The sequence below is a fragment of the Rhinopithecus bieti genome, unplaced genomic scaffold (assembly GCF_001698545.2).
Source record: "Rhinopithecus bieti isolate Rb0 unplaced genomic scaffold, ASM169854v2 scaffold_63316, whole genome shotgun sequence".
Classification (NCBI taxonomy): domain Eukaryota; kingdom Metazoa; phylum Chordata; class Mammalia; order Primates; family Cercopithecidae; genus Rhinopithecus; species Rhinopithecus bieti.
This window is the reverse complement of record NW_016824497.1, coordinates 884,503-907,980: the sequence shown is the minus strand read 5'-3', so window position 1 is coordinate 907,980 and position 23,478 is coordinate 884,503. Positions and strand designations below refer to the sequence as shown.

The 23,478-nt window shown below is 35.1% G+C and overlaps 1 protein-coding gene across 12 annotated transcripts in view; it reads left to right on the top strand.

The window, feature by feature from the left end:
* The window catches only part of DYNC1I2 (dynein cytoplasmic 1 intermediate chain 2), a 62,442-nt gene that overhangs the window by 14,885 nt on the left and 24,079 nt on the right, over positions 1-23,478 (top strand). For 4 of the 12 annotated variants that reach the window (XM_017862347.1, XM_017862345.1, XM_017862344.1 and 1 more), the window contains exons 4-9: positions 3,797-3,814; positions 4,538-4,628; positions 9,986-10,045; positions 12,521-12,636; positions 22,973-23,068; positions 23,278-23,440. In XM_017862347.1, the coding sequence (XP_017717836.1) occupies positions 3,797-3,814; positions 4,538-4,628; positions 9,986-10,045; positions 12,521-12,636; positions 22,973-23,068; positions 23,278-23,440 (544 nt within the window). The remainder of the gene's footprint in view (positions 1-3,796; positions 3,815-4,537; positions 4,629-9,985; positions 10,046-12,520; positions 12,637-22,972; positions 23,069-23,277; positions 23,441-23,478) is intronic. The other 8 variants (XM_017862353.1, XM_017862352.1, XM_017862354.1 and 5 more) reach the window with 3 other exon arrangements.

The following is a 23,478-nucleotide window of genomic DNA, read 5'->3' as shown; positions in this document are numbered from 1 at the left end:
TCACTCTGTTGTTCAGGCTGGAGTACAGTAGCACAAACTACAGCTTCTGCCTCCAGGCTCAAGCAATCCTTTCACCTCAGCCTCCCGAGTAGCTTCGACTACCATAGCCACCTAATTTTTTTATTTTTGTAGAGATGGGGACTCACCATGTTGTGCAGGCTGGTATTAAACTCCTGGCTTTAAGCGATCCTCCTGCCTTGACCTTCCAAGATGCTGGGATTACAGACATCAGTCACCATCCCTTCCTACTGGTAGATTCTTAATTCCCTGGTGACTTGACTACTTTTTGTTAGAGATTCTTGAGAGCAAGCGGAATATATTACTTATATTTTTACCTCTGGTACCAGCACAGGCTAGACACCTAAATTTTTGTTCCATTATTTCTAGGTCATGTATGTCTTACCACCTGGTAAGGGCAAATTAAAGCCATTCTGCTTTAGGACAACAACTAAATCGTATTTTAATTTAGTTTAATTATTTTTTGAGACAGGGCCTCACTCTGTTACCCGGGCTAGAATACAGTGGTGCAGTCATGGCTCACTGCAGCCTTGACCTCCTGGGCTCAAGCAGTCCTCTCGCCTCAGCCTACTGAGTAGCTGGGACTACAGCCATGCGCCACCATGCCCAGCTAATTTTTTGTAGAGACAGAGTCTTGTTATGCTGGCTAGGCTTGTTTCGAATTTCTGGGATCAAGGAATCCTTTTGCCTCAGTCCCCCAAAGTGCTGAGATTATAGGCATGACACACCACACCCGGGCTAAAATTTTATTTTCACTTATTAATTTCTTTTTTTTTTTTTAATGTAATGCTCTGAATCACATTGAAAAGGAAAATGAAATGAAACACTTAAGAGAGATTAGTAGAGGATATTTAAACCTCATTATGAAGAGAAGGAGCAAGGGGAAGGGATAAATTAATATTTCAGAGAGTTAAGATTTAAAGTAACATCTTTCAGAAGGTCAAAAAAAAAAAGAGTAAGGTATGAAAAATAGATAGTTATTTAAATTTTAATAATCCACGCTAAGAACACTTGTGTCCAGAAGGGGGCATTATTGTAACGTGGGCTATGTTTGAGTACTGAGTATCATTGATGAGCTTAGAAGAGACTTCACAACTTTGGGTTACATGCATCCCAAAAGCTCACTCCTTGCATTTCACTGTCTTCTACCAACACTCCCAATCCCTATATTCACCTTCCTTGGCTGTCTAGCTTTTCCAGGTCTTTCTTCCTGATAAAAACCCCTTCTTGCCAGAGGCTTTCTTCTACTTGAAAAATAATTCAGCTATATGCCATCCTTTGCCCTTGAGACTTCTGTGTAGTTCTGAGTGGTTGACCCAGACTTAATGCTAATTCTAAATCTAGGTGCATTCCCAGGTCCTTTGTGGTCTAAAAATATTCTAGTTGTTTCTTCACAGGCCAAAATCCAGCAGTGTTAATTTTATATCCTTGGAAGGCCAAGGTCTAAGCTGACAGGAAAGGCTTTCTTGATTGGCTTTTTGTCCTGGAGAGTTAAAGAGGTACAGAGGTACAGTCTTTTTCACATTACTTACATGGTCAGTGACTGCCATGGTTTAGCTGTTTTTTTTTTTCTTCTGCAATGGTTGTCAAAGAAAACAGGTGTCTGTGCTCGAAACTTCTAAGAAGCTGAAATTCATTAACATACTCACCTATGTTTATATTAATTCCTTTATTTTATATTAATTCCTTTATTTTATACCATTTAAAGCCTGTTTTAGGCTGTTTTATATACAGAACTGTGGAGTAAAGGTAATCTGATTGAATCACTGTTCTTACTAAGCAGATCATATCTCAGATACTTGTCAAAAATTATTAATGGTTTATGTTATTTTCAAGGCTGATCAGATTTAAAACCATGCTTAAAATGAGTTCCAGAAGCAAGTCTTTTCTTACGTTTGAGAACCTATGAGTTGATTAGTGTTTCTGTTTTGTTTTTGCCTCCTGAATGCATGCATTCATTTGTTCTCAGGGGTTTATTGAAGTCTGGGAATATAGTGGTATTTGCCTTATTGTGTAATTATAGTATTCTTTGATTTTTCTAGACTAATTGGGTTAAAATGTAGCAGTCACCAAATAACACTATCATTCCCCTTTTTAAAAATTAATTTTCCTCCTTTTATAATGATAGTAATTTTTTTCTAGGATTGTCCCTTCTGTGGTATACATTATTTATTATTGCAAGATGTAGCTGTGGCTCAGATAACAGCTAAGAGTCCTTTATAGAGTCTTTTCCATCATTTGGCTTGAAACTATCTTTTGGTAGAAAGAAGATAGTTCTGGGATGGAGATATTTATATAATTACAAATTTGAAGTCACTGATTTATTTTGCCTTTGTTTGGCTAAGAAACTGATAATATGGTAGCATCACCCTTTGGATTTATTTTTTATTTCTGAAACTTTGATTTCAGAACTGGCTATGTTAATGTGTATATTTATGTCTGTATAATTAGTATTTAACCTGTTTCTGTGAAGAATTTTGATTAACATTTTTAAAAAATGTAGTCTTTAACCAAGTGAAATACTGTTGAACTTGTTCAGTGGAGTCATTGATACTTGAAATCATCAGAAAGAAGGAGAAGCATGTTAAACTGAAAAAGAATTCTCTAGTTCATCACAAATAGATTGATGGGAATTTTACTAATTTTCCTTCAACCCCTCTGATATGTACACTTGGAAAATTGTTTTCTGAGTATGAAATTAAGTATGTAATTTAAAGCGTACAAAATTTCTTCTTTAAAAATCTTGAAAACATTGTGGTGCCTCACTATAATTTAATAAACATTTATTTGTGTTTACAGCACAGTAGGCAAACAACTGTTAAGTATTACTCTATTCCTATATCAGTTGGGACTTAGACTAGGGGAAGCCTCACAGTGAAAGATGGACAAAAAGATGAGGAAATGTAACCTAAGGTAAATTAAGGGACATTAATATTCTTCTACTTTAGATAAAAATCATTTTAGCTTCTTTGAATTACACATACAGCACCTAGCACAGTATCATCTACATGTAAACTATAGGAAGCTATCTGGTCTTATAGTTTTTTCTGACAGATGTAATCACAATATTAGAAACATTATGTTTTTATAGTCCTTTGAAATTTAAGCAGTTAGTCACTGTATCTTAGGAAAGAAATATTCTAGTTGTGATTTTTTTCTTCTAATCTTATTGGTGTCAATTAGAATTTGCCATTGAAAAAATTAGGATTATCAGTTTTATACCTATGTTTACGATGCAAGTCATCATAATATATTATACATTTCGTTACATTACCAAACCCACTGTTTTTACTGCAGCATGTATAAACATTTAGACCTAATTTTAAGGTGCAATGGATGTGACTATCCTAAAAAACACAGACTTTTAATTAAATACTTATTTCTTTAGTTTACTTATTTCTATAACTAGGAACTTGCCTTCTTTTCAGTAGACTATTAAAAGAAGGGCTTTCAGCTCAACATAAACTGTATTAGTCACTTAATATCATACACTGAAAAATTATTTTGAAAAGATACTTGGGATTGGGGACATTTATGGTAATATTTAACCAGAAGATGGCAGTGATGATCCTCCTATACTCCCTGCAACGGTAATCAAAAGTTTTACAAATGTCATAGCATGAAATGTGCACGTTCAGCTGTTGTTATATAATGTTAAAAGTTGAGGATCTAGGGGAAAGCACTTGCTGTTTATTTTATATACTATGAAAAATGTATTTTTCTATAAGAAGGGATTAAGAATATTTTGGGTGTCTGTATCTTTGTCTGTACACTTCAGTTTTTTCTGAATACTGGGGTAAGGAAGTTCCCATAAGTCTTGCCTTGTTTATTTGCATGCGTCACTTTATGTTATGCATAATGTCTAGAAGGCATGCTGTTTTATGGCCTGTTTGCATTTTTCACCCAAATTGCTGGAAACTAATGAACGTTTTAAAGGAGCCATTCCTTTAGCTGCAGTCATTTCTCTAAACTGACATCTTTTTGGGGGGGTTGGGAGGACTGAAATCATTTTAAACATTACTTTTGAAGAAAAAAATAATTAGGCAAAAGTTAATATTTTAAAATAAATCTTGAGAAACCAGAGATTAAATAACTTAATGAAACATATTTCAGAGTTGAATTTTGGCAGCAATTGTAAATAGTATTTATAATCTGGTGATATTAAAAGTGAAAAGTTACAGAGGGGAGAAGGAATGCTCTCCTTTGAAAATTAGTGGCCACATTTGGTGGTGAATGAGATGAAGATGCATCCTTCCATAATTTTGCCTTTTAAAAAAATTATAAAGCTCAAATGCATTTTGCCAGAAAATTGCATGAATCTTCAGCATGTGTTGTTAACTTTTGTCTTTTCCCCTTTCTTTTCTGCTGTTCATTTTCATTCATATATTTTTGATTTTTGGTTTGCCATTGTTTTTTTCTTTTTTGTTAATTACTTCATGTTAAATTATTTTTGAAACGTCATAAGCTGAGCAACCTCTCCGTGTAGTAACAGCGGATACCTGTCTATTTCACTATTTAGTCCCTCCTCCTATGTCTCCATCCTCCAAATCTGTGAGCACTCCAAGTGAAGCTGGAAGCCAAGACTCTGGAGATGGCGCCGTGGGATCTAGGTACAGTAATTTTCCTTTTAATATTTTAATGATAGAATGCATTCAATGCCCAAATACTGTTGATACTTTAAAGGGCCTCTAAATAATTGTGTCAAGTTAGTTCTAACATTTTAAAATCTAAAATGGTATAGAAATTCTCTGTTGGACATTGGGAGAAAAAAACTTTTTTTTTGTTAATAATATTTTGACCGTCACACTTAATTAGTACTAGTCAACCGGTTTTATGCTAATTATTTTATATTAAAATAGTGATATTAATGGATTTAGATTTTCTGTTTAAACAAACTTTTGTTGGTTATCATGTGAATGTTTTAGGTGTAAATAGGGTAAAACCTCTCTCTTGTGCTTGATTCCCCATTCAGTAATTGAAAATGTAAACAATTCTGTTAAACAGCTCAATTCTGTTCTATTAAGTCATTAGTTCTGCTAATTAAGATAGTGAATAATAATGCATAAAATGTCAAGAGTAAGGAGTAACTGCTAAGGACAACATTAAGAATGTTTACTGTCAAGTATTCCTGAACTTGCATCTTCCTTGTAAAATTACATTTCGTGTTTGTTTTAGGATCCCGCATACATGTTGGGTCTTGCTTTTCAAAAGTTCAGTAAGATTTCAGCTTTCGCCGGGCGCGGTGGCTCAAGGCCTTGTAATCCCAGCACTTTGGGAGGCCGAGACGGTGGATTCACGAGGTCAGGAGATCGAGATCCATCCTGGCTAACACGGTGAAACCCCGTCTCTACCTAAAAATACAAAAACTAGCCGGGCGAGGTGGGCGGTGCTGTAGTCCCAGTTACTTCGGGCTGAGGCAGGAGAATGGCGTAAACCTGGGAGGCAGAGCGCCAGTGAGCTGAGATTCCGGCCACTGGCAATTCCAGCCCGGGCCGACAGAGCAAGACTCCTCTCAAAAAAAAAAAAAAAAAAAAAGATTTTCAGCTTTCTTTCAAAGATCATATTGGGAAAAGTATCACTACTTATTCTTCTTTGTCACACGCATACACACACACACACACAAAATAGTATTTAATGGTATTGTACTTTTTGACTTCTGAAATGAAATTAAACATAGGTAGTCAAAATCCACAGCTGATTAAGAATGCTTATTTTGGGCCAGGAAGTTAGATGTCCTCACCAAGAAAATCTCTAACACACCTTTTAATAAGACATAAACTGTTAGAAGTTTTATCCTTTTTTTGTCTAGTCCCTCTAGTTGAAGTTGCAAACCAGTAATAAATATCTAAAAGACAGGGCAAGAAAAAAGAAGCAAGGTGACTAGATGATCTGTAAACTCAATACGCAGTCAGCTCTTGAATAATCAGGTTATCATTAATGATTAAAAGGCACGTAAAGCTTGCCAGCTTGAATTTGAGAAGTGCTTTCCAAATAGAACCAAAATTGCAAATCTAAGCTATACTCTCTTTGGAGGTAAATGACATAACTCTTTCATTGAAGAAAAATCAAAATTTTCTTTGTAGAAATAATGTTATTAGCTTATAATATAGTATGTGTTACAGAATAAGGACAATTTGTCTAATGTAAATTCACTTTTATAGGTTAAATTTTTTTTCATATTTTGTACTTCTGTATTTTTATACAAATATGTCATTATTCCTTTATTTTTTATTTTTTTTTTGCAGACAGGGTCTCTGTCACCCAGGCTGGAGTGCAGTGGCGCAGTCTTGGCTCACTGCAACCTGTGCCTCCTGGGCTCAAACGATCCTCCCACATCAGCCTCCCGAGTAGCTGGGACTACAGGCACACGCCACCATGCCTGGCTAATTTTTGTGTTTTTTGCAGAGACAGGATTTTGCCATGTTGCCCAGGCTGGACTCGAATTCCCAGACTCAAGTGATCCACCCACCTTGGCCTCCCAAAGTGCTGGGGTTATTGGCATGAGCCACTGCACCCAGCCACTGTTCCTTTAGATAATTAATAATCAACTGGCATTTTTAAGTGAAGGGTTTTTTTTTTCCCTTCTACAACATTACCATAGTAAAAATATTTCCCAATATAAAAAATTGTTATATTTATTAAATGTCTTTATTTGATATTATTATTTTATGTAGATACTATACCGTGTACATTATGACACGTTGTTCCTGATTTTGAATAGTAGATTATTTTAATTTGGTGTCAGCAAGGTTGCTTTCAAAAGTACTTTGACACCTACTTAAGTTTTTTAAATTAATGTGAATTAAAACATGTCCCCATGAGTTTTATGGACAAGCCAGAGATTATTAGAGACCTTTTAGAATATTGTAAATTAACAGAGGGAGTAATGCTGGTAAGAAAAATATTTATTCGTCTATAGAGCAAATACTAAGTTACCAACTTTATTAAATACTATGGCTTACCACAGAAGATAAAACATTCATGGTCCTTGCTTTCATAGAATTTACATTGTAGTGATTACATCATGAATTTAAAGATACTGTTGGCTTTATTGAAAAGCCGTAAGGGTAGTGTGCTAACCTATGTTTAATGTGAAGCGTAGTTTTTTTTTAAATGATAAATTGTAAAACACAAAAACAAATAGTTAATATTTTTTAAAGTATTTGTTCTTGTTAGATAATGAATAGAAAATTTGTTTCTTGTGAGTTTAACAGAGAGAAAAAATCCTCTTTTTGAATGAGGTGACCTTACATTTCTTTTTTTTTTTTTCTTTGAGATGGCATTTCCTTCTTGTTGCCCAGGCTGGAGTGCAGTGGCAAGATCTTGGCTCACTGCAACCTCCACCTCCTGGGTTCAAGCGATTCTCCTGCCTCAGCCTCCCAAGTAACTGGGATTACAGGCATGCACCACTGTGCCCAACTAATTTTGTATTTTTAGTAAAGACAGGGTTTCGCTATGTTGGCTAGGCTGGTCTTGAACTCCTGACCTCAGGTGATCCACCCATCTCAGCCTCTTAAAGTGCTGGGGTTGCAGGCTTGAGCCACCGTACCCAGCCACATCTTTTTAACCTTAATATGTACATTGTCTACTTTGAGAGCACAGACTCACTTGGAAACATTAATTTTCAAGAGGGCTGAGTATATTCTTTTTTATGTATACATACACGCACACACAATAATAGAAAATGATGAATTCTACTAAATCATATCCAGCTTTCATAGAGGCAGTTATAATTGTGATGGTGATATTGGCAGTGAAATAATGCATTTCTCAATATGTGACATTTAAAAAGAGTGCCCAGGTCTGAGAATGAAACCTAAGGAACTTATATTGAGCAAACACAATGTTAATGTAAGAATAAAGACAGTTAGAAGAAATATAATAGGAAAATGCATGAAGAAATGTGAGATATGTATATGCACGTGTACATGTAGTTTCAGTTGGCCAAGATGGTCTAAGATTAGTACACTCAGGGAGTAGGAATAGATAAGACATTATAAAATATGCTATTTAAACATGTTTGAATCACTCTGAGTGCCAAGAATTTCTGTTGGGACTGGTGGTAATTTATGAATAGATATAAAAGGCCATGAGAAATGATCTCTCTCTAACTTTGCAGATTAGGAAGCTGCATTACATTTGTTATCTCAAAAATTTAGGAACAATTATTCAATGGGGTAATCCAGGCCTCTTGTTCCTTTTTTCCTTTCTTTTTTTTTTTTTTTTTTTTTTTTGAGTTGGAGTCTTGCTCTGTTGTCCAGGCTAGGGTGCAATGCCGTGATTTCACCTCACTTCAATCTCTGCCTTCTGGGTTCAAGCAATTCTCCTGCCTCAGTCTCCCCTGTAGCTGGAATTACAGGTGTGTGTCACCATACCACACCAGCTACTTTCTGATTTTTAGTAGAGATCGGGTTTCACCACGTTGGCCAGGCTGGTCTCGAACTCCTGACCTCAAGTCATCTGCCCACCTCGGCCTCCCAAAGTGCCAGGATTACCAGTGTGAGCCATCGCGCCTGGCCCATTTTTCCGTTTTTGATCAGTGTACTTCTCAAGCTTTGTACTTGCAATTGTACTTTATATGCCTGAAGATGCCCCTAATAAATGTAATCATGTACATGTATGTCCAGTGTGTTTTCAGTACTGGCTGTATTTTGAGGTACAATCTTACTTGATTTTAGACTAAAATGACATCCTCAACAAGGAATTTTATGTCATTGGTAACAGAGCTCTTACTTACATAATGTAAAGGCTGTTGACAGAACATTCCTTGGAGACCATCTCATAGAACTTTCGATTTAACAAAGCCTAAGCTTGTTGCTATTCATGGCTTAGTACAAAGTAGATCTTCACTGTGGCTGCTTCTTACATTGCATACACATAACCTTGTTTAAATTCCAAGATCTATCTTTATATGTTTTAAAATGAAGGATTTCTCTAGATTGATTATTATTTTTCTTGATAAATTATATAGGCAGGTAGAGAAACTATTTGTTGTATTAAAACATTGCAGCAACTAAAACTAGTTGTACATTATAACGTCTTACGTAAGTGAAAAATATATTTGACAAAAATGGTAATACTAAATGTATTGTGCTTAACTTTTTTTAGTGGGGACTGTGAACGTTATACAGTACCATACATAATTATCTTATATATTGCTGACCTATATAAATGTCAGTATGATAAAGTACCTTTTGTTCTATTAGTAACTAAGTTTGGCTCTGTAAGTTACTTAGCCAGCAGGCGATGCTAAAACTTATCACTGAATATTTAGGATTGATATTTGAACATAAAATATTTTTCCAGGGAAAAATCTATTTTTTCCTAGAGACAGAAAACTTTAGTTGTTTTCTTTAAGCAGATGATATGTAAGCCCAAGGCAGGGCTTAACCCTAGATTATAGAAGGGTCACATTTTGGAAACTTCAGCTATTTTATATCCCAGTGGGATAGTCTTTGGTTTTATTACCAAAAGGCTTATGTGTTGACTCATTTCCTTTACCAGTATGACAATTTCCTGCACACATTTAATGCTTTGGGGAAGATTAAAATGTTAACTAAGAGGTTTAAATGTGTTTGCTTTCATTGGGAATCTTAAAATTTCCACCATTTTATAGGCTAGCTTGTTATCCATAAATAATTACTTGGGTTGTGTGACTTTAGTTGTTCTAAAGCAGATCTATTATTATACAATATTAGTTTCCCATAATCTGCACATAATGTCTTTTAGCTATTCTGGATTGTGTGCTTGTATCTTTAACAATAGGAAGCCTATTGCATGTACTAGATGGTTGAGTGACCTGGTGGATTTTTTGTTTTGTTTTTTGATTTTTTTTTCAATACTAACCAGAACATGTGTTTTTAAATTGTGAATAGTACTTTAGCTTTAGCTATTCATAGAATGTATTTGCTTGACTAACTTATGGCCTTCTTTGCTAATGCTTCATGGTTGTCCTACAACCATTTAGGACGCTGCATTGGGATACAGATCCATCAGTTCTTCAGCTTCACTCAGATTCCGATTTGGGGTATTGAATAGATTTTTTACCTTCCCTGTTTTATAATGAATTTGATTCTTTGTGAAACTGTCCTAATTTTATTTTGCTTAAGTTTATAATATTGTGTCATGTAGTAAGGACAAGAGTTACATTTTACTGTGACACCTCATTTATCCAGTATCTTTAGTGAAAGGATATTCTATGTGATGTTCTAGGTACCCTAAGTCCATTTAAGTGTCCAAACTTTTAAAATTATTTCTGTATTTTAATACAAGTTTTCCAGGATGTATTGAAAACTTCTCAGACTTTTCTAATATTCTACATGTAATTGAACCTTTTCAGGGTTACTTGATATGAATATTAATTTATTTTTCTGTATTAAAATTCACTGATGATTTCTAAGGTTTTGAGAGTAACGGAGATACTGGTCCTTACACTGTTCATTCATTACTATTTATTCATGAATCTAGAATAAAACTTCATGAATCTAGAATAAATAAATGAGTGAATGAATGGATGAATAGATTATTCATAGAATGTATGGATGAATATTCTTGATATAATTGTCATTGAGCCCCTATGTTAAATAAAGATTCTTTTCTTTCTTCCGTTTATATTTGGTTTTTTTTTTGCATATTTTCTTAGCGAAACATTAGAAAACTGATGCTTTATAGTTTCTGTATTTATGTCTTTGTTTTTTAGAGTTTTAAAACTTGTTCTTTTAGAAGTTAATGCTGTAAGCTGTATGTATGGTTTTTTTCAATTTTGTTGACATAGAGATAAGATTATTCATCCATTCATTCATTCAATTATTCTAGATTCTAATTTAAATTATAAATGTTTGCTGCTGCCATTTTGCCTGACTCAGATAGCCCTTTTCCCCTGATAATTTACAGCTTCTAAAACATATGAATATACCTTTTGAAATTGTGTCTAAAGTAAGGTAAATTAGCCTTGATTTGAGGCATATAAGAAAAATATGAGTTTCTTGTACATGAACTGGAAGCCCTCTGTATTGGCCACGCTGAGGCTTCCCCCCCTGCCTCCCATTGCTTCCTTATTTTCAGTAAAAGTAGCTTTTGGATAAGTGAGGTATTACTTCCCTACCCACCTCCTCCTATAAAATCTTGGAATATTTTGCTTGTTTAATATTACAGTTTTTGTCTGTTAGACTCTATATGCATTCAAGTTGGTAATTTGTTCCTAATATTGTAGGCTTGACGATATTTTCCAGCTATGTGAGTGATTTACTTTTATATAATTTGCATCTTAAAATCAGAATATAAAGTTTCTTACTTCAAATTTTATTCTTAGACTTCTAGATTACTTCAGGTTACTTAAATCGTCCACTTAGTTCTTTGACTATACTTTTTTCCCTTTTGTTTTATTTCTAAACTAGAAAAGACATTAAAAAATTGTTACGGCCCACATTTTGGAACATTAATTTTTTAAATGTACTAATTTTATTTATACTTTATAATACTTTATTATGCTTTATTAGATTGTATAGGACTTGGATTTAGTTACTAAACAGAACTGAAGAGAATATTTACATAAGAAAAAAGTTAGATTACCAGTGATAGCCTGCCTTATATTCTGAAAGTTGCAGCAGTGTCTTTATTGTGTATCCTTTTAAGGCAGCTTCATCACTGAGAACTTTTTTGGGAGTTTGGAAGCATACTTTATTTGGTTTCCAATTTAAACATCTAATAAAACCAATAAAAGATCTTCCAGATAGGTAATAAAATATATTTTTCTTTTGGTTCATTTTCCTCAGCCACAGCTCTCTTTCATTGTCAAAAAAGAATGTATTCCCTGTATTTAACTTAAACAGAAGTGACTTTAGTAGATTTACGGTATTCAAAAGATCTGTTGCTCTAGTCTAAGTAGAATATCTGGACCTTAGTTTGTCCATATATGAATCAAGGACAGTATTGATCATGCAGAGATTAGAGATTTAAAAGTTTTAAATATTTCATTTTAAAGTCCAAATTGATAGTGTAATTCTCAATTTCTGCCAAATATAAGTAGAAAAAAAGCTTTCAGTAGAAACCTGTTTTTCAGTCGTAAAGCTGAATTCTCCTAGTGGCGAGATCAACTAAATGTAGTCTGAGTGATATCCATGTCTGATTCTGTAAAAAAAAAATCCAGAAAGAACCATATTCCAGCTGAAACCAGTTCTTACAACAACCTTATTCAGTGGTCCACTCTGAAGTTCCTATTCTCTTACTTCATTATTGCCCACACATTTGTTCTAAATAATGAAATTACTTGCCTTTTAAAATGAAAATAAAACACTGAGTGATTCAGAATTCAGAAATATCTTTCGCTTTTGCTACCTTCTCATTCTTTTGCTAAAATAAAGCCAATTGTTAATCTAAAATTTCTTGAATAAAATGGATTGAAATTACAATGTTGGGTGCAAATGACTGTTTAATTCTTAATTTTTGAAAATAACATGGTTTGATGTAGTTAAAATGTATTATTTGTATTTACTCAATTTAGACGAGGACCTATTAAACTTGGAATGGCTAAAATCACTCAAGTCGACTTTCCTCCTCGAGAAATTGTCACATATACAAAGGAAACTCAGACTCCAGTTATGGCTCAACCCAAAGAAGGTGAGTATCTATCCTTAGTATAATTGTCATTGAGCACCTATGTTAAATACATAGATTCTTTTTTTCTTCCTTTGATTTTGTTTTATTTCTTTTTTGCTTTTGTATGTTGGCATATTTTCTTAGGGAAATATGAGAAAACTAATGCTTTACAGTTTCTGTATTTATGTCTTCATTTTTTGGAGTTTTAAAACTTACTAGAAGTTAACGTTGTAAGCTGTATGTATGGTTTCTTAATTTTTTTGACATAAATTTAAGTCTTTCAGCCCTTAATATATACTGCTTTTAGAAGCCAAAAAGCTTAAGAATGTTCTATTTCTGTCATTGAGCATAATTCTTCCCCAAAAGGGAGTGGGTCCCATAGTAAACAAAGTCATGTAAATTATTTCTGAATAGCACACTGTACCCTGATGTTATTCATACTAATGAACAAATCTAGACTTAATTCTTAAACTTTTTCTTTTATGATATAGTGGCTCTATTATGTTGACTAGTTAGTAGCCTGTAATTTGTGTATAATATGGGGAAGTATGCACAGACCTATTGAATGTGGAGACCCTTTGGTTCTTAAACCAGAAAGCATTGCAAATAGCTAATGATTCAAGCATAAAGTACTATGATCTCATTTCCCAGTAAGGCTAATGAATTTATATCATACAAAAAAAAAAAAAGATCTATGTGAGATCCCTAATACACTTCACAGTGTCTTATCTGAAGCTTTTGGGGCCACATATGTATTAGAATTCTGAATTTTTCAGATTATATAAAAGTAATAAAACATATGTATCATGTGTTAACACTGCAGTAGTATTTTGGGCATTAATATTTTGGCAGCAAAGCATGTGAACATAGTGAGAGAAGTAATGATTATAAATAGCTTTATCTCTGGTCATGTCAGAGTTTACCATCAAATGAGTTATGGATTTTAGAGCTGTTAACAATTTTGGAATAGAAATGTTATCAAATGTTTGAATTAATGTATTTTAAATTTTAATTAAATTACCATGTTTCTCCATTAAGGAAAAACAAAAGTTATATTCATTGCAGAAAGTCAGAAAACACAGGTAAGCAGAAGCGAGGAGAAATCCTTGAAATCCCTGTCTACTGCCAAAGAAAATCTTTAAAATTTCATATTTGCATATACCTAAAAAAAAAATTAAGATTGTGGCCGGGCGCGGTGGCTCAAGCCTGTAATCCCAGCACTTTGGGAGGCCGAGACGGGCGGATCACAAGGTCAGGAGATCGAGACCATCCTGGCTAACCCGGTGAAACCCCGTCTCTACTAAAAAATATAAAAAACTAGCCGGGCGAGGTGGCGGTCACTTGTAGTCCCAGCTACTCGGGAGGCTGAGGCAGGAGAATGGCGTAAACCCGGGAGGCGGAGCTTGCAGTGAGCTGAGATCCGGCCACTGCACTCCAGCCTGGGTGACAGAGCGAGACTCCGTCTCAAAAAAAAAAAAAAAAAATTAGGATTTTGGCCGGGCGTGGTAGCTCACACCTGTACTAGCACTTTGGGAGGCCAAGGCAGGTGGATTGCTTGAGATCAGGAGTTCAAGACCAGCCTGACCAACGTGGTGAAACCTTGTCTCTACTAAAAATACAAATATTAGCCGGGTGTGGTGGTGGGCGCCTGTAATCCCAACTACTCAGGAGGCTGAAGCAGGAGAATTGCTTGAACCCAGGAGGCAGAGGTTACAGTGAGCCAAGATTGTGCCACTGCACTCCAGCCTGGGCGACAGAGCGAGACTCCGTTTCAAAAAAAAAAAAAAGAAAATTAGGGTTGTAGCTATTTACTCAATAGTAGATTTAAGTAGATTTACTTAATAGTAGATCATCACAGACGCTTTTAACTATTCTCCTTTTGCTGTCCTCTGAGGATGGAAATGAAATACATTAAACTTTTCCTTTCACTCTTCTCAAAAGGGGACGACAACATTATGATACATATAATTACACTTTCAAAATTTTGAGGAAATCGGTATAACATTTTTGTTCAAGTTTTTTGTTTGTTTGTTTTTTTGAGACGGAGTCTTGCTCTGACACCCAGGCTGGAGTGCAGTGGCAACATCTTGGCTCAGTTCTCCCACCTCCACTTCCTGAGTAGCTGGGATTACAGGTGCCTGCCACCATGCCTGGTTAATTTTTTGTATTTTTAGTAGAGATGGGGTTTCACCATGTTGGCCAGGCTGGTCTCGAACTCTTGACCTCAGGGGATCCACCCACCTTGGCCTACCTAAGTGCTGGGATTACAGGCGTGAGCTACCGTGCCCGGCCATGTCCAAGTACTTTTTTACTTGGCCATGTAAATTTTCTGTGTATTCATTTTTTTTCATTCCTGCTGCTCCATTGGTTGGTAAGATAGCTTTTGTAGATGCAGGGTCCTCATCCTAACCGAAGAAAAACACTGTTGATAAACTTGAGACATAAGCAACTTTTTTAAAAAAGAAAGGAAAGAAAGTGTGGAGCTGTCAGTATGAGAATACTAATACTGCAGGATTCTGTAATTTCTAGAAAATACTATTTTGTTAACTAGTATATTAATTTGGTGAGTATTATGTCTGCCATTTAGGAGCTACTTTAGTAGATACGTTAACTCAGAAAGTGAGCAGAATAGCCAAAACGAAGGCACCGTGACTCATTTAAAAAAATAAATTTAGGCCTTTTTCTTCATCTGATAATTTGGAGATTGTATTTTTAGTTACACTATTACACTTACGGTACAGTGTATTTTGGATTGTTTCAAATATAAAGTATTCTGAAACTATTTTGAGTAACGCCTAATATATCTATAGTTATATCCAGTTTAAGTGAAGCCTTTTTTTTTTTGGACAGAGTCTCACTTTGTCACACAGGCTTGAGTGCAGTGGTGCCATCTCAGCTCACTGCAACCTCCACCTCCTGGGTTCAAGTGATTCTCCCTCCTCAGCCTCCTGAGTAGCAGTGACTACAGGCGTGCGCCACCACTCCCAGCTAATTTTGTATTTTGGTAGAGATGGGGTCTCACCGTGTTGGCCAGGCTGGTCTCAAACTCCTAGCCTTAAGTGATCCTCCCAAAGTGCTGGGATTACAGGCATGAGCTGCCGCATCCAGCCAAGACTTTCATTTTTTAAAAATATTTTTTCTAATTACTATAGTGGTATATCATAGAGAATTTAGAAGTACAGAAAGGATATAGAGAGGAAATGTCTTTGATACTGCTGTGTACCACCCATTGTTAATGTTTTGGTTCCAATGAATATGTCTCCAAACTTCTTATTTAACTTGGTGACTAAAAATTATAACACCAAGAAGTGCCTACCACATATCAGGCATAGTATGAGACACTTTACATCATCAGTAATGCTGTCACCAAAGCCCTGAAAGTTAGGTATTGGTTTTGTTTACACACCAAGCAGCTGAAACTGAAAGGGTTAGTTTATCGAGCATCACATAGCTAGTAGCTGTGATTGTAAACCAAATATGACTGATTCTAAGGTGTACTTTCTCTCACAACTGAAGTAGCAACTCCTCTTTTTCTATAGTAACCTGTATTAAGTAGTTTAGTTTATATTATCTAGCGCTGATTCTACACGTTTATAGATTATTTGCTCTATATAGAGGCACTAGCTTTTCCTTTCTTTGGATTTGTCATCCTTTTAGTTACAGATTGAGGTATATAAGTGAAGGGGAAGAAAAAAATGCGTCCTGATACGATGGAGCTATCCTTACCCTTTGGAAACATTTATAAAAATGAGATATTTGGGCAGTATCCTTTGGGGAAAAAATGAGATAATTTCTTTTATCTATCATTATAGTTATTTTCATGTCTGGACCTCTTACATTGTTTCTTTTCCCAAATTTTATAAGTTTTAGAAAGAAGGAAAGAGAAAAATCTTGAAATTAAGGTTTTATAATGGAAACACTGTGTGCTTAACTGTTCTTTTGCTTACCCATCACTTTAATATATTGGTTCTCAAACTTTGCCTGGTTGGTTCCCATTTAAGAATGATGTAGGCCGGGCGCGGTGGCTCAAGCCTGTAATCCCAGCACTTTGGGAGGCCGAGACGGGCAGATCACGAGGTCAAGAGATCGAGACCATCCTGGCTAACACGGTGAAACCCCGTCTCTACTAAAAAATAGAAAAAACTAGCCGGGCGAGGTGGCGGGCGCCTGTAGTCCCAGCTACTCGGAGGCTGAGGCAGGAGAATGGCGTAAACCCGGGAGGCGGAGCTTGCAGTGAGCTGAGATCCGGCCACTGCACTCCAGCCCGGGCGACAGAGCGAGACTCCGTCTCAAACAAACAAACAAAAAGAATGATGTAATGAATTCCAAAACTCACCGTAAAACAAAATTGGTGAAATCACAATTGGAGTATAACAGACAGCAAACTGAACTTCGGTAGGCAGTAAAATCCATGCAGAAGTAATGTGACTTACCAAATTGAAGGTAAAAATTGGTCATAGACTTAACTCTTACCTTTCTTTTGTATTCTTTTTTTAAATAAAATGGCCAAGCCTATTCCTTTAAAAAAGCAGTTTTATTCTGCCTTGTTTTCTTTTCCCCTTCTGGCCACCTTCTTGCTTTCAAGTTTACTCTGTAAGTTGGTAGTACTGTTTCTGAACTGCGGTGCTTTGCTGTCTTAAAGCACCTACTGTGAATGAAATTGACTAGTACCACGTGACTTCGGTCAATTTTCTTCTCGGCAGGTGAAAGCTTCTCTTGGCAAGAACGTGGTGCCCACAGATATACTCCTGAAAAAGTTACTTTCTTTACCTTTTAAAAGTTTTACCTCTTTTGAAAAATGGCATTATTTTTTCTTATTCACTTCTTCTGTATGGATTTTTTTTTATTTTGCTATTTTTTGAAAGATTATTTAAAGGAAAAAGAAATCCTGATGGTTACCTAATCTAATCAGATTGTTTATCTCTGAGGAAACTGAGGTTTAAGGGGATTAATTGGTGAGCCTGAGTCCACCGTCTGAGAGAATATCAGGCATACATCCAGAAACTGGCACTTGATTTCTAGTGAAGTGCCATTTCTCTTATTCCATTTCACTTTCTTATCTGTGAAGGAGTTTATAATTACTGTTGGTATTGGCTTAGTAGCCAGATATGTTTTCTTCAATACCCGTTGATTAGCCTCATAGTGTGTAGAAAGTTATTATATGTGAATATCTTGTAATCACTTATTGCATGATCTTAACATTTGGAATTCACTCCCAGAAGACCAAATTTGTATGCCTTCTGGTTAATACATCGTCCTTATCTAAAATGGATTTTTCTGTAATCCCAGCACTTTGGGAGGTCGAGGTGGGGCAGATCACCAGAGGTCAGAAGTTTGAGACCAGCTTGGCCAACATGGTGAAACCCCATCTCTACTGAAAATACAAAAATTAGCCAAGTGTGGTGGCACACACGTGTAATCCCAGCTACTTGGGAGGCCGAGGCAGGAGAATGGCTTGAACCCTGGAGGCAGAGGTTGCATTGAGCCAAGATTGTGCCATTGCACTCAAGCCTGGGTGACAGAGTGAGACTCTATTTCAAATAAATAATTAATTAAAATGGATTTTTAAAAGATTCTGGAATGAATAACACAGTTAATAAATTAGTTTTAACCCTCAGAGGACCTATGAGAATATAAATATAATTGAAAATTGAAGCATTTGTTCTTAATCTTGATTGAAAGACTTTAACCAGCATATCTGAAACCCTGGCCTCAGAAAAATGTAATATTTGATGAGATCACAGATAACATGACCTGTGTAAGGATGCTAATACTGCCAAAATGAAACCCAAATTTTATATAAAAAGGACTGTGATTGGTCAAGGTGGTGTGCGCCTGTAGTTCTAGGCACTCAGGAGGCTGAGACAGGAGGATCACTAGAGCCCAGGAGTTTGAGGCCAGCCAAGGCACATAGCAAGACCCCATCTCTTAAACAAAACAAAAAGGCTATGGAGAGACAAATTTTGTGTTAAAGGAAGTGGTATAATTAAACTATTAGTGCTTTCTTATTTCCCCCCTCAAGCTAGCATTATATCTATATTGAAATCATTTCTGATTAAAAGTCAACTGTGTATTTTCCCTTGTTGAAAAGCCAAAGAAAGCCAAGTGACCTTGCATCTTATTCTAGATGGTGTAAATAAAGAAAAGGAATGGATTCCATTGATACATTCATGAAGCTTTGTCCCAGTGAAGATTTTCTTTAATACACATTTGATTTTAAAGAGTAAGGTATAAGAAGATGAAATGATGGACAAATGGATTGAAATAGAGTGATTCAAAATGAAATTCACCCAGAAAAGAAGGGATTTTTTGAAAATATTAAAGGAAAATCATTCCTATGTAATCTTTAAACTAATGATTAAAGCATTTTCCTCTAATATTTTCATAGATGTTTGTGAAGTTATTCATAAGTTGAATTTTATAAGTCAAATCATATTTTATATGCAGCAAATGTCCTGACTTTTAGAATTCAGTGTCAGCTTTCTTTATACCAGGAATAATCAGACTACCTTATAAGTTAGGAATTTTTCATAGGATATTAAATTATCTTAAAATGGGTTGCACCGGTATAATAAAACTACATTAGTAAATTGATGGACAACAAACATATTTCCTAAAGAACAGTGCACTAGTGATGGGATTTGTTTTTCACTTCCTATTGAGATTTAATCATTAAAAGTGATAGATTCATAAGTAGTAATGTTTGTTCAGTAAGGATTTTCTAAGATACTGTATTACCTTTTAAATGTCTTGTAATATTTTAAAATAATTCAAAGTATGCTTTGTGGCATACTCTTAGCTTATCTTAAAGGTATCTTGAATGTAAAATATATCTTAAATGTACCATGAGGTACAGATGAGAAAACTTGCTCTGAAGGCTCCTTCCTTCAGTTTGACAAAAGCCACCCATTTCACAGATGATTTAACTTTGATTAACCTACTCCATTGTAACAGGTTATTCCAACAACTGGAATTTCATTCTTTGGTGTTATTTCTAGGTACAGCTTAATTTACAAAACAGCTTTTCTTTCTGTCTCACCAAAATACATCACAATTTTGATGTTAACTCAGTAAAAATTCAATGGTTCATTAAACCTAGTTTTAGCATTCATTGACAAGAGATTTGTCATTTTAAAAGTAACTCCTACTTTTATGCACTCTTTACTGCTCAGTTTATAACCTTAGATTCCTTGTCAGAGAAAGCATGGAGTTAACCACTTAGCATATTGTAATGAATATTCATCAATAAATTGATGTGACATGGCAGCCCCATTTTTCAGTCTTCCTGCTCTGTTATAGTCTTCTCCAGTTTTAAATATAGCTCATCATGTAATAAGGACTAGCTTAGAAAATCTTTAGAACTGTAATTTTATATTTTTGGCCATGTTAATAGTCCTTTGGTAGCTATCATATTAGCTTATAACAAGAAAAGCGTATTTGTTTCAGAAGAACATTCTTTAATCTGATGTTATAAATGTTAAGCATTTTGCCAAATATTTAGTAAATTTGATAATTAAGATCAACCTTACAGCAAAAGATTACATTTTACAGTTTTAAGAACACGTTGTTTTATGTTCCTTGAAATTTAATCATTTTATGAAGCTTAAGTACCAATGATAGTTTTAAAATCTGGTTTTAATCCATGTAGAAAGGGAGGGTATGTACTTTAATTCTAAAATAAAACCCTGGGAGCATGTGTTTTAATAGTTATACTCATCATTGAGCTACAACTGAAATAATTTATGTGGACAAACAGGCATGGCACATGCTGTATAGTACACAAATATAGATCACTGTCTGACATATTTCATCTACATTTTAAATTTTAAAAGGAAAAGAGTGTCTATAAACAAGATCTTTTCTGTTAAATATGTAAATTATGAGGTCACTTAGCACTAAAGTACTGACCATATGCATTATGACAGGAATTTGACACCTGTCATTGGAAATGGTACTTAGAGGCCGTATAATACAACAAAGTTGAAGGAGGAGAATAAGATGTGGGTAGGAGGCTGTAATTTATAATTCACAGTGCTCAAGAATGACCCGTCCTGGGTGATTCAAAATTCCTATCTTTGATTTTAGGATTTACATACAGTGAACCCTACAAATAAACAAACTTGATTAGGGTAACTAGTAGCGTTAGCAGAAAGTGGAGAATATATGTATATTCTTACAGTGAATTTTTAGTTGAAGTAGATGTCCTATTATTCTAAAAGACAACTTGTAAGTTAAATGTAATAAAATTATTTTATTACATTACACCTGCAGGTGACTTTATGGAAGAATTTCATTCTAATGCTTGAGTAATATAGTATAGAATTGCTACCAGTTATACTATTTTCAGATTAATAATTCATTGCATATGAGAATTCATCTGAAAAGGAGTAGTGTCTTTCTGTTTCTCTATGTGATTATTTTGCCCCAAAAAGCTTTTCATTTTTTTAAGTAGCACAAAAGCTGTAATTGGCATGCTTTGTAAGGAAGTGTCAGTGTGCAAGAGAGTGGCGATCACTAAGAATTCTTTTACGTGTTCTTTCCCCTTTGCACCACCGCCGCCTCAGCAGGGTCACTGAGATCACTAGCTTTTCTTGAAATGGCCATTTTCACTGGCAGGTGCATTATACCCTGTATTTTCAGATTGTTTTTCCATTCTGAATGTTTGGCAGGTTGATTGCTCTGGCTGCATTGACGGAGAAAGGGCTGACAAATGTGGTTGGGCTGGCTGAAAAGACAGTGATTACTGTTTTCCTTTGTGGCTGATTGAGGCCCTTGAAAGGAAAAATTTTAACCTTCACCATTTGGTTCAAAAGTATGAGCATATATTGAAATCACTCGTGCCATTTATCCTAGTTCTGTAAACTTGTCAGAACGTAAAAATCGCTCAATTTCAAGTAATGTAGGATTGGCATACGTCATTATCATTTTGATTAAGTTGGAGGTTGTATCATTGTGTGCATTATACAGTGTCATTTAAAGCTTTCTTTCCACAGGTACAGTTATATTTTTATTGCCTATACTATAGAGTTAGAAAGATTTTCATAGCTCTCTAAACCTAACACTATGTGTGTGGTTTGGCAGCTGGTGTGGCCTACAAGCTGCATTTTGTTTGCAGGGTAAAGGCTTGTCTTTAGGCCTCCTGGAGTGCTGGTAATTGCACAGGCCTGCCATTGGGGAGAGACACAGGATTGGAAGCAGTGAAGCGGAAGAATGTTATGCCATCCCATTGCCACCTTGTAGCAGAAAGACACAATCCCAGCAGTGCCATCTGGTTGTTGCTATCTAGTCAGCTGGCCTGGCTGCTGGAACCATGACTTGGCAGCTGGTTCCCATTCTTGACCATTCTTTTGTGTACGTCGTATGTATGTGTGTTTTAGATAATTTTGAACATGAGTCAGGGAAATGACTATAACAAGTGAAGTTCCCTTATTGAATAGGCTCTCATTACTTGAGCTGCACTCTGCTGCAGATGCCTGCTGCCTTTCCCTTATAGACAAATAATTCATGTGTTTAGGCAATAAAAATAAACATTTTCTTCATAAAAACCCATCTCAGTGTGTAGCAAAAGAAAAGGTAGGCAGGGTTATGTGTTCTATAACATTTTAAAATAAATGATTTTAAATTACTTCCTGGTTTGGGATGTAAGAGATTTAGTAATTTTTTAGAAGTCTCATAAACATTGTATATTATCCTAATGTATACTTTTATTCAAATTAAGAAAACATTATTTTAAGTGCTTATTGCCACATCATGTAACAATAGATGATGAGACTTGCATTTAAAATGACAGAATAGAAAATGTGGTCTTATAGCTATTATCTTCAAAATCTGCCTCTCAAATAGCAACCTGAGAGTTAATGTAAGCCGTCTTTATGCCATATGAAGACCCATTAGACACTGATGGTTTCAGATCACAAGTAAGCAGCCAGCTCTGTAGGCTATTTTAGACATTTGATTTTCCTCATTCTACAGCATTAATGTGTCAGCATGCTATATAAAACTATGCAGGAGTTGCATGTTGTTCTGTCTAGAATGATAAATGCTTGCAAGCTTTTAGAGACTTCATGAGGAATTCATTCTAGTTGCTTATATATCTTATTTCAGTTTATGTAGCTACAGAATTTAGGGTGGCTGTTGCTGAGGTACCACATAGGTATGTATAAAAACCAAGAGGTTCCACTTAATTATTTGATTATGTTGATAAAAATCCCTATTATTTGTACTTGTTCTGTCCTGTCTGTGGTTTAGTTTTACTTTTATCTTGGGAGTTGTGATACCTTCTGAAATACTGTCTCAAAAGTTACCAGCTGTTTTCATTAAAATAATTTATTATATCCTTCTTTTTTTTTTTTTTCAGATGAAGAGGAAGATGATGATGTAGTGGCTCCTAAACCACCTATTGAACCTGAAGAAGAAAAAACTTTAAAGAAAGATGAGGAAAATGATAGTAAAGGTATCTTAAAGAATTAAACTTTAAAAAATTTTGTTGATTTCTGTTAAGATTCCTTTTATTATGTATTAAAGTAGTATGAAATGCTGTAAATCAAATAAGTGAATCTGATTGAAAAAGAATGTGTAACATTCATTGATCCATACTGTGATAGTGAGTTGATGTGATTTGCCTGACCTAAATCATACTTCAAAAAATTATTTATTTTCCAGCTCCCCCTCATGAGCTGACTGAAGAAGAAAAGCAACAAATTTTGCACTCTGAGGAATTTTTAAGTTTCTTTGACCATTCTACAAGAATTGTAGAAAGAGCTCTTTCTGAGCAGATTAACATCTTCTTTGACTACAGTGGGAGAGATTTAGAAGACAAAGAAGGGTAATGTTGAATTGCTAAGATCTTTAGCTTCAATAATG